This window comes from Ostrinia nubilalis, chromosome 21, assembly GCF_963855985.1.
Source record: "Ostrinia nubilalis chromosome 21, ilOstNubi1.1, whole genome shotgun sequence".
Classification (NCBI taxonomy): domain Eukaryota; kingdom Metazoa; phylum Arthropoda; class Insecta; order Lepidoptera; family Crambidae; genus Ostrinia; species Ostrinia nubilalis.
The window spans coordinates 4264181-4280959 of record NC_087108.1 but is presented as its reverse complement, the minus strand read 5'-3'; the positions used below and the strand labels follow the sequence as shown (position 1 = coordinate 4280959).

At 37.1% G+C, this 16779-nt stretch overlaps 1 protein-coding gene across 2 annotated transcripts; it reads right to left on the bottom strand.

The window, feature by feature from the left end:
• Window positions 1-1802: 1802 nt before the first annotated feature.
• On the bottom strand, window positions 1803-13941 carry LOC135081978 (fructose-bisphosphate aldolase-like). 2 transcript variants are annotated; one of them, XM_063976729.1, is made up of 9 exons: window positions 13860-13941; window positions 11854-11975; window positions 10967-11058; window positions 6948-7122; window positions 6337-6540; window positions 3828-3943; window positions 3285-3384; window positions 2581-2780; window positions 1803-1952 (listed from the first exon to the last, which is right to left on the bottom strand). In XM_063976729.1, the coding sequence occupies exons 2-9, from the start codon at window positions 11963-11965 to the stop codon at window positions 1860-1862; spliced, it is 1092 nt and encodes a 363-aa protein (XP_063832799.1). In that variant the 5' UTR covers window positions 11966-11975; window positions 13860-13941; the 3' UTR covers window positions 1803-1859. The 2 variants fall into 2 exon arrangements, with proteins under 2 accessions (XP_063832799.1, XP_063832800.1); XM_063976730.1 differs by having other exon boundaries at window positions 13856-13926.
• Window positions 13942-16779: the final 2838 nt, after the last annotated feature.

Sequence of the window (16779 nt, the reverse complement as noted above, 5' to 3'; positions counted from 1 at the left end):
TAAAGGCACTTTTTTTTGAGAATTTCGACAAACTAAATTATACAGATCGATAGAGAATTAAATTCTGAGTACAACTGTATAAAAAACTCATTTTCGGTATTTTGTCCTTTACGACCTTTGAGCCCAGAGGTATCGATTTGGCTCGTGATTCGTTAAGAAATAGTCAACATCAAACTATAACAAATAAAATAAAGTTTAATCATGTATCTTCTCTTGTCAAATGTACCGTTTTTCTACTAACTTACTAAGTTAATAAAATGTCACATTTGCCACTTACGCCAACACAGATTTAGAAAAGATTGCACCTCGCGGAGCGCCCCGCACAACTGACAAATAAGCCGTTGTTATGCGCGGAAGCGGGGGGAACGTAGCAAGTGGTACAATGACACTGAACGCCCTTTCTCGACAAATAGTAAAACTAACGCCGTGCCGTTTTACCACTTTATAAATTATACACTCTTAAACACTTAGGCCGTAAAAACTCAATTTCGCTTTTTTTGTAAATGTGCCATTATACTGCTAGGTGAGCGATATAGGCTAACACTTATGACGATATGTGACAAATTAATTTCAATAAATAAATAAGACGTGTCTAAAAAGCGCCATCTACCTATCGTCATTGGTTAAAATCTACAGCGCTGGACAAACTACTGTATGACGTTCGTAAATATTCATTTGGGGGAAGCCGTGAAACGCCATCTATCAACATGATATCTAACGGGGGTAAAACGAGGTCTACGCGAATGAAGTCGCGGGCGGCCGCTAGTTTATATAGGTAGCTTTCCCTCCGCAACCTTTTTGGTATTCCATGTATGTGTCTTTTAACTGATTTCTGTTACACATTTCATGTAAAATTTGTCCAGTTATAACTCCATTTACATCTGCATCTGTAAACAAGGGTTCATGTTCTCCAGCCCAGATGCCGAGTAAACAGAATCGTCTTTCAGTGACGTGCAGCTGCCCCTATATTTGACCCACTGACCTAATTTTTTATTATTTATTTGTATCAGTGTCAGTGTCTTCTAAAGAGTGTAAAGACGATTGTATGTAGGTACTATTAAAATGTAATTTTAACTCATTGGTTTTGTCTCATATTTGAGGAATGTACTATGTATCATGAGTAGAGTCTTCGTTTAAAAGGATGCGAACGATTTAAATTTCAATAGGTAGACAAAATTGATAATTCTTAATTATCAAAAATTTTAGCTTTCTCCAGTAGCACTGATATTATTATACTGTGACTCATCAAAGTCATCATTGTCAAAAATATTGACAAATCGCGAACTGTCACGGCCATAAAACTGACACGCGTCCGTCCTCCGTAAGCGCCACCGCGCGACTGATTGAGATTGTCCAAGCCGTCATGGACGATTTTTTCCACATTTTTTAACATAGTAACTAAATAAGACGCAATATAAAAATTTCATCCGTTAAAAGCCCTCAAGTTATTTCTGAACTTTAGTTTAGTAAAAGATTTAGAATCTCAAATCGCTTATTTTAAAAATAAAACCATAAATAGAAAACGAATAGAGGTAACTTTGGGAATTTATTCTATCGAGTCAACTTCATTAAATCGTGTTTCCATCCGTTAATTGCCCTAGAAAATATCCTCAACTATGCCCAATAAAAATCTTAGCCTTTAATTTTACTGTTTAGTACCTCAAAAATGATAAATGAAAACCTCATTTTCGCCATTTTCTCTGCTACCCGGCCTTAACAAACGTCAAAATCTGTCAAACTCCATACAAAAACACCGGTTATGATTATAGTCATGGTTAAAATAAGGTGGTGCAACTCATAAATCAACTATTAAAAATATAGATTTTTATTTACAATTGACCTTTTACATTGCTCTATCATTAATAAGTGTGGTTCGCGCTAAAGTTGGACTTGGCCCCTGCAGCTGATGTCAGTGAACCATCGTACCTTCCCAAAGATGCCAGACCGTTAGCCTGTAACATAAACAAACATTTCCATACTTCATCCATTTATTATGAAGCCAGGATATGAGACTCTTCCCACCTTTCGTTCCCACTTCTGCAACTCCTGAAGAACCACTCCTGAATAAATTAGACTCCAACCAGTGAAGGGCAATTTTTTCCCATGGAAAAATCTGGCTGTCATGAAACTCGCTAAGAATTAAATCAGCGAAGAATATAGGAACAGTTCGAAGTATAATAGTGACTTTTTACATGAAAGCCCAGGTATTTGAGAAACACCTGATGCTAAGAGTAGATGTGGTCTAGGGTGATATAGTGAATAGGCTTTTGAACATACCTGTCCAATAAGTGCCTATTCACTCTTGTCTTAAAGAGACCCAGCTAAGTCTTGTGTCAGATTCAGCAGGCAACGAGTTTCAGTCCCTAGCTGTTTATATCAAGAGAGACTTCCCTCAACTCACTTTACAAAGCTCGAAACAGTATAATAGTTTTTGCAACTCACGAAGGTTGTCTGTGTACGTGTACATGCACATAACGATAGTCTATCAAAACTTTTTAACGAACAGTAACGAGCCACCACACATGTAAAGCTCACTCGCCTTCGTGAATTGCAAAAACTATAACTAAAAGAGTTAATTACCTTGGCCCTTTTCAACAATTCTTCTTGCGCCTTCTTCACATTGACATCTCTTCCAGCCCAGGTCTTCCAGACGGAAGCTTGGAGAGCTCGCCCGTAACTGAAGGTCAGAGTCCAGGGTTTCTTCATCTGGACCTTGTTGATGGCGTTCAGGTTCAGGGTCGCTTCTTCTTCAGACTGGCCACCGGAGAGGAACGTAATGCCTGGTGGAAGAGTCGATGATTACTAAATGATTTCATAGATGATGCCGTCTCAATATTAATAGGATTTTTCTATTTAAACTGAAGGTTTGGGTACATAATTATTGTCTGATAGACATTAGACACTGCCCGGTTCCAAATTGCTTGTACAAACCAAACTTGTAACTAGCAACTGTTGATTTTTACCATAAGAGAACCTCAAACATTCTGATGGATGGTTTCCAAATCTTTGACTATACCACAGAGTTATCTAAATATATATATTAATAAATAAAAGGAGAAACTGACTGTGACTGACAAATCAACGCACAGCCTAAACGGCTAAACGTTAGGCACACAGAAATTTGGAAGGGACGTAGCTTAGGTACCGTAGAGGTGCACTAAGAAAGGAATTCCCGAAATTCCCACGGGAACGGGCCCCTAAGGGGGTAAAACGGGATCCACGTGTACGAAGTCGCAGGCGGCCGCTAGTAAGTAGTAATAGAGACTAATTAAGATGTTATTTACCAGGTACAGCAGCTGAAATACTCCTCAGAAACGCAGTAACAGTCGCTGATGCAATTTCTTCTGGAGTACTTTTAGGGGTATAGCCCTGACCAGGAGTTACCTGAAAGAAGATTCGACTTGTAAAATAGATAATACTATAGAAATATGTTACAGGTCTTTAAATCTAACCACGAGCAGCACAATCTGTAATTTTATACCGCCTACTTTACTCTCAGTTTGGCTCTAAGGTTGACTGGAGGAAAATGCCGAAAGGCATTAAGTCCGCCTTATGTACACCGTTCTATGTGCATATAAGTTTTAAATAAATAAATAAATAAAATCTGAAGTAATATTTTTTTTATTTGTGAAGATGTAGAATGTGGAGAAGTGTAGAAAGACTATGTACCGAACTACATAGAGATTGTAGGTTCGATTCCTAGCACAAAGGAATCGTTTACTGCTTCTTTATAATCTGCTTCTATTGGTCTGTGATTTTCTATTATGTGAACATCATCATCATAATTTCAGCCATCAGAAAGACTTTCTGGTTGGTTTTTAACTTACCATGTTAGGCTTCAGCAAAGTACCCTCTAGGTACACATGGTGGTCATTCAGTGATTTGTAGACTGCAGCAAGAACTACCTCGGTCACCTTCTGATTCCTCACGATGTCATGGTCACCTGGTAAAGAAAAATTAGGAGAATGTCAGAGGAAAGAAAATCTTTAACTAGTAACTAGGTCTACTCGTTCGTTTCAGCCAAATGACGTCCACTGCTGGACAAAGGCCTCTCCCGTGGATTGCAACAATGAACGGTCCTGCGCTGCCCTCATCCAGGTACTTGCGACCTATAATAGATCGTCGGTCCACCTAGTGGGAGGTTTTTAAATAAAACATAGAGTAAATATTTACAAAAACTTATGTAGCAGAGTTGGGTGCATTATTAGATGAGGCTTATGTCCACAATTTTCAGCATTGGTATATTTTATGCTGATGATGATGATGATGATGGCGCACAAACATGATCCTTAATTGAAATTAATTATGACGCACTTTGAATTCAAAATTAACTATTATCAGAAATTGATAATCATTCTATCAAATACCATGTTTCTGATACATTCAGGTTCAGGCAAAATCGATGGTTAAATTAACATGCTATTCTGAACTTTATAGTCATTGATTTAAGGGTCAGTATAGCCAAGTACGTGCCATCGATTGTGACCAAAATTATGAATAAATGATCACGAAGCCATTATAATTAGTTTGCCAGTAATTAATACTGTAGCTGGATCGACGTGGCACTTAATAGGATCATAGTAAAAAGGAACATCAAGTAATACCAAATATAATTTTATACACCGTATCATCATTGATAGCCACGATAGCCCAACGGTGAAGTGGTCGGACTGGCCGACTCGAGATCCGAGGAACGCGGGTTCAAATCCCACCGCCGCTCGACCATTGTGGTGAGCCCACTCGTAACACAAGCTTATTTAAAACAAGAGGCTAACGGGACTATTAGTAATTTGTGCAATATAAATAGCTAAATCTTAAAAAAAAATCATTTCAGCCACATAAAACGTCTACTGCTGAACATAAAGCCACCCCCAATGATTTTTCGACTGGCTGACTGGTAGTGGCCTGCATCCAGCACCTTCCTGCTATATTTATGAGGTCTGTCCATCTTGTGGGTGGACTCCAGATTCTGCTAAATAGACCGTATCTTGCAAACAGAATCTCGAAAATAATAAATTGCTTAGTTTAATCTGTAGTCGTAACAACAATGTTAACAGCATTACTGATTCGGCAGTTGGAGATAAAATGGCAGTTGAGAATTCTGGATGAAACTCCTACCCTGATTATTACTTTCCATAAGGTGCAGTCCACAAGGTGGACCGGCGACCTGATAAAGGTAGCAGGAAGGCGCTGGATACAGGCCGCTACCAACCGTGCGATGTGGAAATCATTGGGGGAGGCCTATGTTCAGCAGTGGACGTCCAGTGAAATGATGACGATTATGATAAGGTGCAGTCCAAAAACTTCCCCGTTGTTATAAAAAACTAGTGGTCCCAATCTCGAAGATGCTTTACTGTTCAATTTTACCATGATAGGACTCATTGGTTTGTGGTAAATATTATATGACCGTAAATGGCAGCGGTAATAGTTATGAAATGACAGGGCAGTTTTAATAGAAGCTTACTTAACTCGTAATAAACATTATTTGACCCAAAAGTGTGAGGGTTACTTACATGATTTTATGAATACGACCTTTTTAAATTATTAACATCTTAAGTAAGAGTAGGTATTTAAAATATTATTGTGATACTCCATCGACCGTTATTACTAGAATCAGGCCTCCTCAACACTAGACCAGAATGGGCCAAATCCTCTACACATATTTGTGTATATCACTGGTTGGGTTTCACCTTTGGCCTGATCATCACTTACCATCAGGTGAGATACAAAAAAATATATACACTCAACATCAAATAAACCGCACCTTCCGCGACGCGAACTTTAAGGATTTTCTTCTGACACAATCATGGTACATACCCCAACAATATTGGTGTTATTTGAAAGCCCAATAAATATCCTTAAAGAAAAATACATTTCATTTCTAAGTGATTAACATATACCATAAATGTGACTTGAAAATAGACCTCACTTTGGGCTCACCTCTGGGATCAATTAGACCAATTTTTATGGTTATAAAACCAAATAAAGATCTCACGTGTCCTCTTTAACAGATGGATAGCGATTAATCCCAACTTAACAGTTTTATAGTCATAAAAAATGGCTATAGCGTGACTACCTATTTTTTGAAGAAGTGACTCTGGATCCTTGTAAAGACACATTTTTGGGGTAAAAACCTTTCCTTTAATGAAATGAAGCTTAGAACTAGGCTTTCAAATGGTACCAACGTTGGTGGGAAGTGGGGATGCATACGTTTGATAAGTGCTTGTCGCGGGAGGTGCGATTTATTTGATGCCGGGTGTATTAGAGAGGGTCGTGCTCTTACAGTGGATACTAAATAAATGACCTCATGGCAATAATGATCTTGCCTAAGCTTACCATCTAACAGCACATCTGGCTCCACGATCGGCACCAACCCCTGGCTCTGGCATATCGAGGCGTATCTGGCCAGGATATGGGCAGTGTCATTTATAGCCTGGTCTGAAGGGGTGTGAGTCCCGATCTTCAGGGGACACCGCCACTTGGCGAAGCGGCACCCTTGCTTCTTGTACTCAGCGCAGCGAGTGGCCAAGTCGTCAAGACCTGGAATGTTAAGTAATGAAAGTATAATATCCTGGATATTTCAGCAATGTATTGAAATTAAAAATCAATTATATTTTGTACAGGAGTATTTTCAAAATTTAGTAACAATTCCTTTAGTGCAATGTTGATTTGCAGACTTTTTCAGCAATTAAATAGACCCCACGCAGTAAAATTTTGTTAAGTGGAATTATTAACTGTTATTTACATCTGTACCTACTTAACTTCACATGAATAGTGCTACATACTTATAACGATGCCAAAAATACCTACATTATTCTATCATAATTTAAAGATAAGCAGGAGAAAAATATGTGATCGAAACCTTAGTAACCTTTACTGAGCAAGAAATTTAGAATCTATCACTAACCTAAAAACATTAAAGTTCTCTTGAAAACTATTTGTCCTACCTTGGGTGGTAACCTCGTCTTCAGACAAGAACAGAGGCACCACATCCTTGTCAACCTTGATGCCGGGGATGATGTTCTTCTTCTGCAACACTTCTATGAAGGACTGGCCATCGTCAGTCTTCTGGTAGACCGTCTCGTCGAAGAGAATCACGGCGGATATGTGGTCGGAGAGAGCCTGAAAATTTTGAGGTAGGAATTAATTTCTGTCTTTTTGTGATTTACAGTATTTTGTTTTCTTTATCTTGAGGGTTACTGAGACCACAAGCAAATTAAATGAAACTTGCCAATAAAGCCATGGAACCCGATCGCGTGGCAGGTCAATCGAGTGAATATCATCATCATCATTTCAGCCATAGGACGCCGACTGCTGAACAAAGGCCTCCCCCAATGACTTCCACGCTGATCGATTGGTAGCGGCCAGCGTCCAGCGCCTTCCTGCTACCTTTATGATGTTGTCGGTCCACCTTGTGAACGCCTCACCCAGTGACCGCCTCAATGTGATCAAAAGCGAAACGACCAAGAAGAAAAAGAGCTACCATGGCTCATTAACTAGCAGGAGTGTTCAGATTTTCTGATAGATCGAGTTCCTTTACTAGATTTTGGTTGATGTGCTTAGACATTGAACTACGAAACTTGAGGGTAGGTATTTCCATACCCTTTCAAGTGAAGAAAGTAGAGATGAGACGTATTTACTAGAACAGATCCACACACTAGGTATTTTACAGTACTAAGTGGCACCTATTCCAATTTTTAAAATACTTGATCCACCTAGTATTTTTTAAATTACACGATTTCCGACCCTACCATCAAAGTAATAGAGGTTATTATTGCATAATCCGTAGTCGTGTATTACGCGCACCGCGTATTTCTCGCTAAGCTTATGTGCGAACGTAGAGATTCACTCCGTCTCTGTCTGACAAACAAATTTGAGCGCAGGCAGGTGTGAGATAGGAATAGGTGTTTGATGTATTACGTAATTTAAACTCTATTTGTACACAGGTAAGGTTTTGAATATTTTAATTTTTGTTCTCTCTCATCCAGCTCACTCCTTGTTGACTAGCCGGTAAAAAACCAGTTTTTATTCTTCCGACAGGTTTGTTTTGGTTTGTTGTCACGCGTCCGTGATAATTGCATAAATAAAAAATAGAAAAAATTATGTAAATATTTTTATGAAATTGATATCTTTTAAATACGCCAACTTTTAAGTTGACAGTCCTAAGCCTGTTGAAGTATGAAGGGAGGATATCAATCAATCAACAACCAGCAAAAACATTATTATTCAATTTCAAATTGCATTATTAATACTACGAGTGGATCTTTTCAAAGAAAATTGTATTTTAAAGTCATAATACGTGGATTAGTCCGCACTAGTCGCGTCAAGTATGGTAAATTACTACGTACTAAGTGGAACAGGTATTTGGATCACGTATTAATAAATACTTGGAATAGGTGCACCTAGTATCAAATTTACCTAGTATAACCCATCTCTAGAAGAAAGGCAGCTGCTCTGCCTGACTACTGGATACGCCCATGTAAGATTTTGTACTTCTTATTAAGTAGAATTTCATGTCTATTTGAGATGGAAATCCAACGAAGGGTTGATCTATGTCAAATATGACCCTATAGCTACATAGGTAAACAAAAGATACTAGGTAAATAAATAAATAATGAGATTCCAAATCCAGCCCTATTACAATGTTTTTGTTTGGTAAGTGGTTCCTTCATCAGTATACAAACATTTAAAGTATTCCAAACGAAGGTTCCGTGAAGGGAACCCATGCATAAAAATGTCGAAGATCCGTATTCTGCTTAAAGAAATCAATGCTGTGATGTGCGAAATCAGTTTATGAGTTTGGATCAAAATTATTATGAACATACATTTTTTTTTTAAATCAATTAAGATTATTTTGTTAATATTCCCTAGTCAGTTTAACTATAACCAATAACTTTTCATCAATTTCAAAACAACTAAAGATCAAAATTGATTTGATGATTGAATTGATTAAAATTAAAAACTATTTTTAGGCCAAAATGACTGAATTTCGTTCTTTTTGAAAAGTTGTGCTTTGGAATATTACTTACTAGCTTTCTGCCCGCGGCTTCGCCCGCGTGGAATTTTGTCTGTCACAGAAAAACTTTATCGCGCGCGTCCCTGTTTCAAAAACCGGGATAAAAACTATCCTATGTCCATTCCCGGGACTCAAACTATGTCCCTGCCAAATTTCATCGAAATCGGTTGCGAGGTTTAAGCGGGAAAGCGTAACAGACAGACAGACAGACAGACAGAGTTACTTTCGCATTTATAATATTAGTTGGGAAGTTGGGATTTGTAAATGTTTATGTTTAGATACCCAATTGATTTTCCATCCACATGCTGCTGAGCATCAGGATATACAGTGTGTCCGGGCTTGTAGTGATCAAACTTTAAGGGCATAATCTATGGACAATTTTATCGATGAAAATACTTCAAATTTGGGGCTTGACCCATTTCTCGCAAAATTACGAGGATTTAAGTTTTTAATTTTTAGTTTTCACCTCTTCCTTCAAAAACAAGTGAAAGCGTGGGTAGCTTAACACTAATAAGCAAAAATTTTATATCATGCGATAGCCAATATAATCATCTATTAGCAGAAGTAAAAAACAGATACAAGTTTCATACATTTTAAGGGAGTAAGAATGCATTTAATTAGAAAAAAACATGACTTTTTTCACTTCTTTTTTAGTTATTTTCCAACACAAGAAAAACCAGGTCGTTAAGGTATGTTTTATTTACATTATATTATTAGTATTTGAGCTATTCTACAAAACGAATGTAAATTTATTAGTCTACGTTTATTCGTTTCGACGTAATTGTTGAACAAAGATACCCCTTCCCAGCGGTTTCCATAGCGCACGCTACATGCGAAAATGCACTGCCTGAAAGAATCACACAACCTATTCCGATTACTATGGAAACCGCTGGGAAGGGGTATCTTTGTTCAACAATTACGTCGAAACTAATAGACGTAGACTAATAAATTTACATTCGTTTTGTAGAATAGCTCAAATACTAATAATACAATGCATATAAAACATACCTTAACGACCTGGTTTTTCTTGTGTTGGAAAATAACTGAAAAAGAAGTGCAAAAAGTCATGTATTTTTCTAATTAAATCCATTCTTACTCCCTTAAAATGTATGAAACTTGTATCAGATGATATAAAATATTTGCTTATTAATGTTAAGCTACCCACACTTTCACTTGTTTTTGAAGGAAGAGGTGAAAACTAAAAATTAAAAACTTAAATCCTTGTAATTTTGCGATAAATGGGTCAAGCCCCAAATTTGAAGTATTTTTATCGATAAAATTGTCCCTAGATTTGGCCCATAAAGTTTGATCACTACATGCCCGGACACACTGTATACTTAAACCATAACAGACCAATCATCGATCATAATTAAGAAGTTCGTATAAAAAAAATCTGACTAAGAATAAAGTCCCTAACTGCTTGCATCCACAAGAACAATGCTCGTACTGCTCGTACATTCTTACATTAGGAAACCAGGTGGCCTAAAAACCAACTCCCATTCAGAATAAGCCCTTAAGGATATCCCTTTTATTATTTAACAAAAGAAGCGACTCTTTCGGGACGTTTTCGTGCACAGTTTCTTTTCTTTGGAACTGGCAAACTTTTTTATTTGTCCCCATGATGGTCGTATTTTAGGAACTTTTTGTATTAACACCTGAACACCACGCATTTTTTAGGGACTGGTGTAATATATTTCCCTGGAATTATTGTTTTCTTTAAAAAGGGATTTGGTTGAATAGTTTCGAACTCTACATCAGAGGTCGCGGGTTCGATCTCCGCACAGCACCACAGTACCACGTTTCTCTACGAATTATGAGTACCTGCATGATACTGGGTTGGTCCATACCTATAAATTAGTAAGTATCCAAAATGAAAATATAGGTGCTTATTATAATAATTTGGATCTATGATTTGATTTGGAGCCTCCGTAGAGACAAAGTCAAAATTACCTTATCTGAAGTGAACAAGAGCTGGCGATACCTCCTCCTGTTGTTTTCTGTGTTCTCCAATCCCACACCAACCAGGAGTTTGCCGATGCCATCTAGAAACGTACATTATAATATGTAAACGTAGTACGAGAAAGGAATAAGTACAGAACTTCTACTCGAAAGGTGCCACGTCGTGATTAAGGAGCCGAGTAGCTAAAAGGACAAAGAATACCATGATGCTGTGGAAGGCTCTCAAAGAGGATTGATTCCTGAGACGTAATAGCGTGCTAGAATTCTTCTCTTACAGGGCTAATCGACCGATATTTTGTGGCCGGGCCTCACACTCTACACAACACTACCTGATTAGCAACGATAAAAGTGTTCACCTTGCCTGAGTCATAGCACAACCCTTGGTCAAAGATCTATGCAGTATTATACTGTCACAACGGACTGACGACCTCATAAAAGTAGCAGGAAGGCGCTGGATGCAGGCCGCTAAAAACCGGTCAATCTGGAAATCATTTTTGGAGACCTGTCCTGCAACTGAAATGATGATACAATTTACAGTCAGCTGGTATAATAATAATAAATAATAAATCACAGGACAATTTCACACAGCGCCAGCTAGCCCCAAAGTAAGCAACTTAATGCTTGTGTTATGGGTGCTAGCTTAACGGATATACTACTTATATACTTTTTTTTTTTTTTAAATACATAAATATTATACATAGTCACACCCAGACCCGTCACAGAAATTAAAATTCATCATTTCAATTTCTGCCCGGCCGGGAATCGAACCCGGGACCTCTCGGCATAGTAGTCCGTTCTGAACCACTACACCAAACGGCCGACGACGGTATTTTGTAAGCCCGTAAACATTCCGCAAACCTTTGCTGGCATTCTCTTACCATTAGCCTCATCAACAGCCAGGATGCCTTTGCCAGGAGCGACGATGGCTTCAGCAGTCTTCTTCAGCTCGGCCTGCAGCTCAGGAGTTGGGTATGAGAAGTAGGTGGTCATTCTGAAGGATCTGAAATAGAAGCATAATAAATATGAAAAACATATTAGTGAAAAGAGTATTTCAGCTGTTATTTGTAGGTATTTGGCTAAAAGAGAGAAGTTTGTCTAGCTAAAAAAGCTTGATAAAAAGGCTCTAACTTCTGACATCTTTCGGTTGATCTAGGGTGGTCCTCCTCTCTCCTAATTGCCGTGCCCTACAGGACCCATAATGTTCTAATTTTAAGTACATAATGGATGCAATAAAATATTGAGTATTGATTATTGAGTATTGATAATATTATAATCTTCGAAGCAAAAATTTTAAAGAACCACACTCGACCATTATACAGCTTAGCTAAGTTACCATAAGTTATTGATAGTGTTTACGAGATAATTTTATTCAAAACAATGTTTTATGGCACTGAACCTATTGTACAATGTAGATAATTGTTTGTACCAAGCACATGAAGCAATAAAGATATTATATGATTATGATAATTTATGACTGGAACTTCTAATTTTCTCTTGGTTTTAATAGTGTTCATAGCATAAGTTATTTATATAATTTCAAGCTGAAAACGTCCCATAATTTTCCAATCACAAGAAAAACCTTCACCCAACTAAAACGAGGTTAGAAATGATACAGCTTCACGGGAATCAAATTACCGAACCCCGGGAACAGGTGTAAAGTTTACGGGGCGAACTCCTACGGGACCCAGTCGTGTATGAAACGCAAACAAAATAATAACTTTTGTTAGGGAAGTGTCCAGTGGGAGCGATGCCAATGATATAAATATACGCGCAATGTAATTGTTCTGAAATACAACACTACTTACATTATAATACAAAGTCGCTTTCCTGTCTGTCTGTTCCTATGTTTTTAACGGATTTGATGCGGTTTTTTTAAATAGATAGAGTGATTCAAGAGGAAGGTTTTTAAGTATGTATTCTGTGCAAATCAGGGGCGGGTCGCTAGTGCTATTTAAATTTATGATGTGAGTCTTTCATAAAAAAACTACAGTAGGTACCTAGGTATTAATCTAAGTATTTTACATTGAGTTAATTTTCCTTTCAAATTTGACAACTAAAATTCATACGGGCGCAACTACTCGCAAAAGCAACTACTTACTTATATCTGATGAATGGGAAAAAACAACACCTTTTTAGTAGTGATAAACTTGTTAGTATAGTATTTGTCATAGTTTAGGCGCTATGCGCTATTTTGATTTTAAAAATGTGCTGTTGACTGTACAAAAAAAGACAAAGGAGGAACGATCACGAAATCTCAAAATGTTATCTACATACATGCTCACACTGGACCACAAGCTTGTAAGTGGGTAGCAATTTCCCTTGTATTTGGAAGGTGGGAAAAATGTGCCTATAGAACTTGATGTCTCCCTGAGGATGTGGAAGGGATGCACATTTTCTCAGGCTGAAGATGGTCTACTCACATTGGAATGGATCTGCTTGGGGAATTGAATTCGGGTATGTTCTAGGAAACAGGGTTTCGTAATTTGTATTAGTTTCTTTCTTTCTGTAGATAAAGTAAGATTGTTTTGGTTGAATAAAATGTTAAATGGTTAAGTTTTTTTTTCTTTTCTGGAAAGAAAGAAACTAGCTAAAACAATTACATAGTTGTATACAGCCTTAGTTTGATATAAGTACTTCATTTGATATTAGTTTGATATATGATGATGAAGTGTCCAGGAGTGACGACTCCTGGACATAGACCTCCTCCAATGACTTCCACATCCCTTTTGGTAGCGGCCTGCATCCAGCGCCTTCCTGCTACCTTTATGAGGTTGTCAGTCCACCTTGTGGACCCGGTCGTCCCACGTAGCGTTTTCCGGTACGTGACCTCCACTCCAGAATTTTTCTTAAGAATTCATAAATGAATATTCAAATACGTACTTACATGAAAACAAAATACACAAAATAATATTCTAAGTCTTCACTCAGAATATGCTCACTGAGAGAGAGCCTCAATTGGACTATTAACAGTCTAATAAACATTGATAAACTTTATCAACATAATACACACTGATACAGTAGAATTTACAACAAATACTAAATGCCAAGATATATTATTTTTGTTGTAGGCGGTTATCACACTGCGCCGCGCTCCGCCGCGGAGCGCGTGATTTTCATATAAAAAATCACGCGCGCGCACGCGTTGTCAGTGTGAAATGCCGCGCGTGTTTTCTATACAAACTGAGGCACTTGCATACAATGATTAAATCTGTCGCCCCGCGCTCCGCGGCGGAGCGCGGCGCAGTGTGATAACCGCCTTACTGAAATTAAAAAATGCCTTCTAGGTAAGTACCTACAGTTGGAATAGATCCCAAACATCGGCGTACCTGGGGGATTCCCCCTTAAAAATCTAGGGGCTGGGGTACGCCCATCCCATGTTCCTAAACACTGCACTCAAGTATTAGGTAAGCAGTTTTTTGCAAAATCGCTCTTTGTCAGAAAGTAGGTACCTTTTTAATTTTAATTAAATGCGAAAGTTTGTTCCAAACTCTTTCACGCTAAAACTACTGAACGGATTATGATGAAACTTTACAGTAAGTATTAATCCCATCAAAAACAATAGGTACTTGTCAAAAAAACCATGAAAACACGTGTAAATTAAATTATTTAGTGCGATGGCCAAGTCAATAATTTATGTAAAACGTTAAAGATTTCCTGGCCTGGACTTGGTATTACATAGATCTCACAACTTTTTACCGTAGAACAACTGAGTTGCGAGACTTGGTTTTTTTGACAAGTATTGTTTTTGATGGGATCTCATTTCTTTTTGTATTTTGTAGACAGCAGTTATGTATCTAGAAAACTGGACCGAAATTGAAAACTTTTACTCGACTTGGCGGTTGCACTACCGTGCCCTCAAATATTTTAGTTTTTCCTTGATTCATATACCAAACACTACTTATATTCCAAATTTGAAGCTTCTAGATCTGCTAGAAGTGCCTTAGAATATTGATGATCGGTGAGTCAGTCAGTGAGTGACAAAATTAAGAAACTTTGACCCGTTATAATTCTTAAACTACTGGTTCAAATTGAATGAAATTTGAAATATACCGTGTCTTTACAATGCCTGCATAGCTAATGAAAATTCAGCATTCTAGTTTTATCCACAACGAAGTTACAGGCGGTCGAAAATGGCCTGAATGGCTTCGAGAAAAGGATGGTACGGCCGTGCCGCTTTTTTGCTCGACTTGGTGGGAGCACTGCCGTGCCCCCAGATCTTTATGACCCAGAATAACACATAGGCTATAATTTATGACGATCTGTGACAGACATTTCACGCGGGTGAAGCCATAGCTAAAGATTCGGGAATCCGGAATGTCAAGCCAGCAAAACTCAAGCCTATTTCAATAAATCCAATAAGTAGTGAGTCTACTTTAACTATGTCTATAATGTCTCTTCAGATTGATATGGGAGGTTACAATGATAATAGGTACGGGTTAAATAGTATTACATAATTTATTAAATAAATAAAATTAATGTTATCAACTTTATCTCTCTTACTCGTTTAGAACAACAACAAAATATACCTTATAATTTTTTTTTTCATTAAGTGATTAAAAAATTTTAATTAATTAAGGATTATGTTCTTTTAGAAATTATTTAAATTAATAAAAAAAACAAGTTTTTTTTTAATTCATGATAAATGCCATCTGTCGTTGTAAATAGAAACTACATATTACTCAGAATGTAAGTGTAGGTGTACTTGGAATTGCATTCTATGAACAGCATACGAATCATTTGATACGACTTATTTTTAACAGATGGCAGCACTTACCATACATTGGGTTTTTATGAATGCGGTAAAAATTGGAACTACAAAATTACAATACTAAAATGACAGCTTTGTTTGGAAGTGGCGCCCTCCTTCACATCGCGTCCAATTTTAATGATCCCCTATCAGTATCGACAGACCTTCAAATGACCTTTGGGTTGTGCGTTCGCTACGTTTTAGCTCAATTTGACAGTAGTTCAACTGAGTTGCGGTTCGGGAGTGTCTGTGTCTTGTCTCCATAGTTTTTACCAAAAATAGTAAGTTGTTTTTTACTTTTATTTGCGTTTTACTTTTATCATGATTATAAAAACGGTATTTAAGATTGGAAAGTTACGCAATACGCTGAATATTTCTTTGGGTTAGTGATAATCATCAATTTATAGGTTACAATTGGAGGAAATTGTACGTAATTAGTCGGTATTGAAATATTATATTTTTATCTAAAATATACCGGAACAGTATCTCACATGAATAATATTGTAAAAAAATGATCCTTTTTTCTCATGTGCACTGAGTTTCATAACATTTTATTTGGATTTCATGGTTAATTAATTTATTTTATATTCAATAATTTAAACAAATGCTTTGCTTTTTTCAGTAGGTAACGATCTTATTTTAATATTGGTAATATTACCGGTCTTAATACCTACTTGACATTCCAAAATATGTGGATCAGTCATTAGTACCAATTGAAATTATTGCTTAGGTATAATTGTCTGTCCAATTCCTTTTTTTCAGTACCAAACTTTTAAAAATAGTATTTTATTCCATTATTTAGCTATAAATACGCCTTATTTTATATTTACGTGCCGATCCAAGATGTCGTTTTCAGTGACCTTTCAAGGTCACCTTTTGACACAACATTGAAAACTGGTAAAGGTTAATTTACTAGATCAAAATTATTTTGGGAAATCTTATTAGAATGTCAAAAATCGACTTTTCTCATTTCCATATTATACCTTTTAAGCAATTTATTAGAGCTCTTTTGATTAACTTGTTTTTGGCGGTTTCAATTGATCTTGAACTTGGTTGA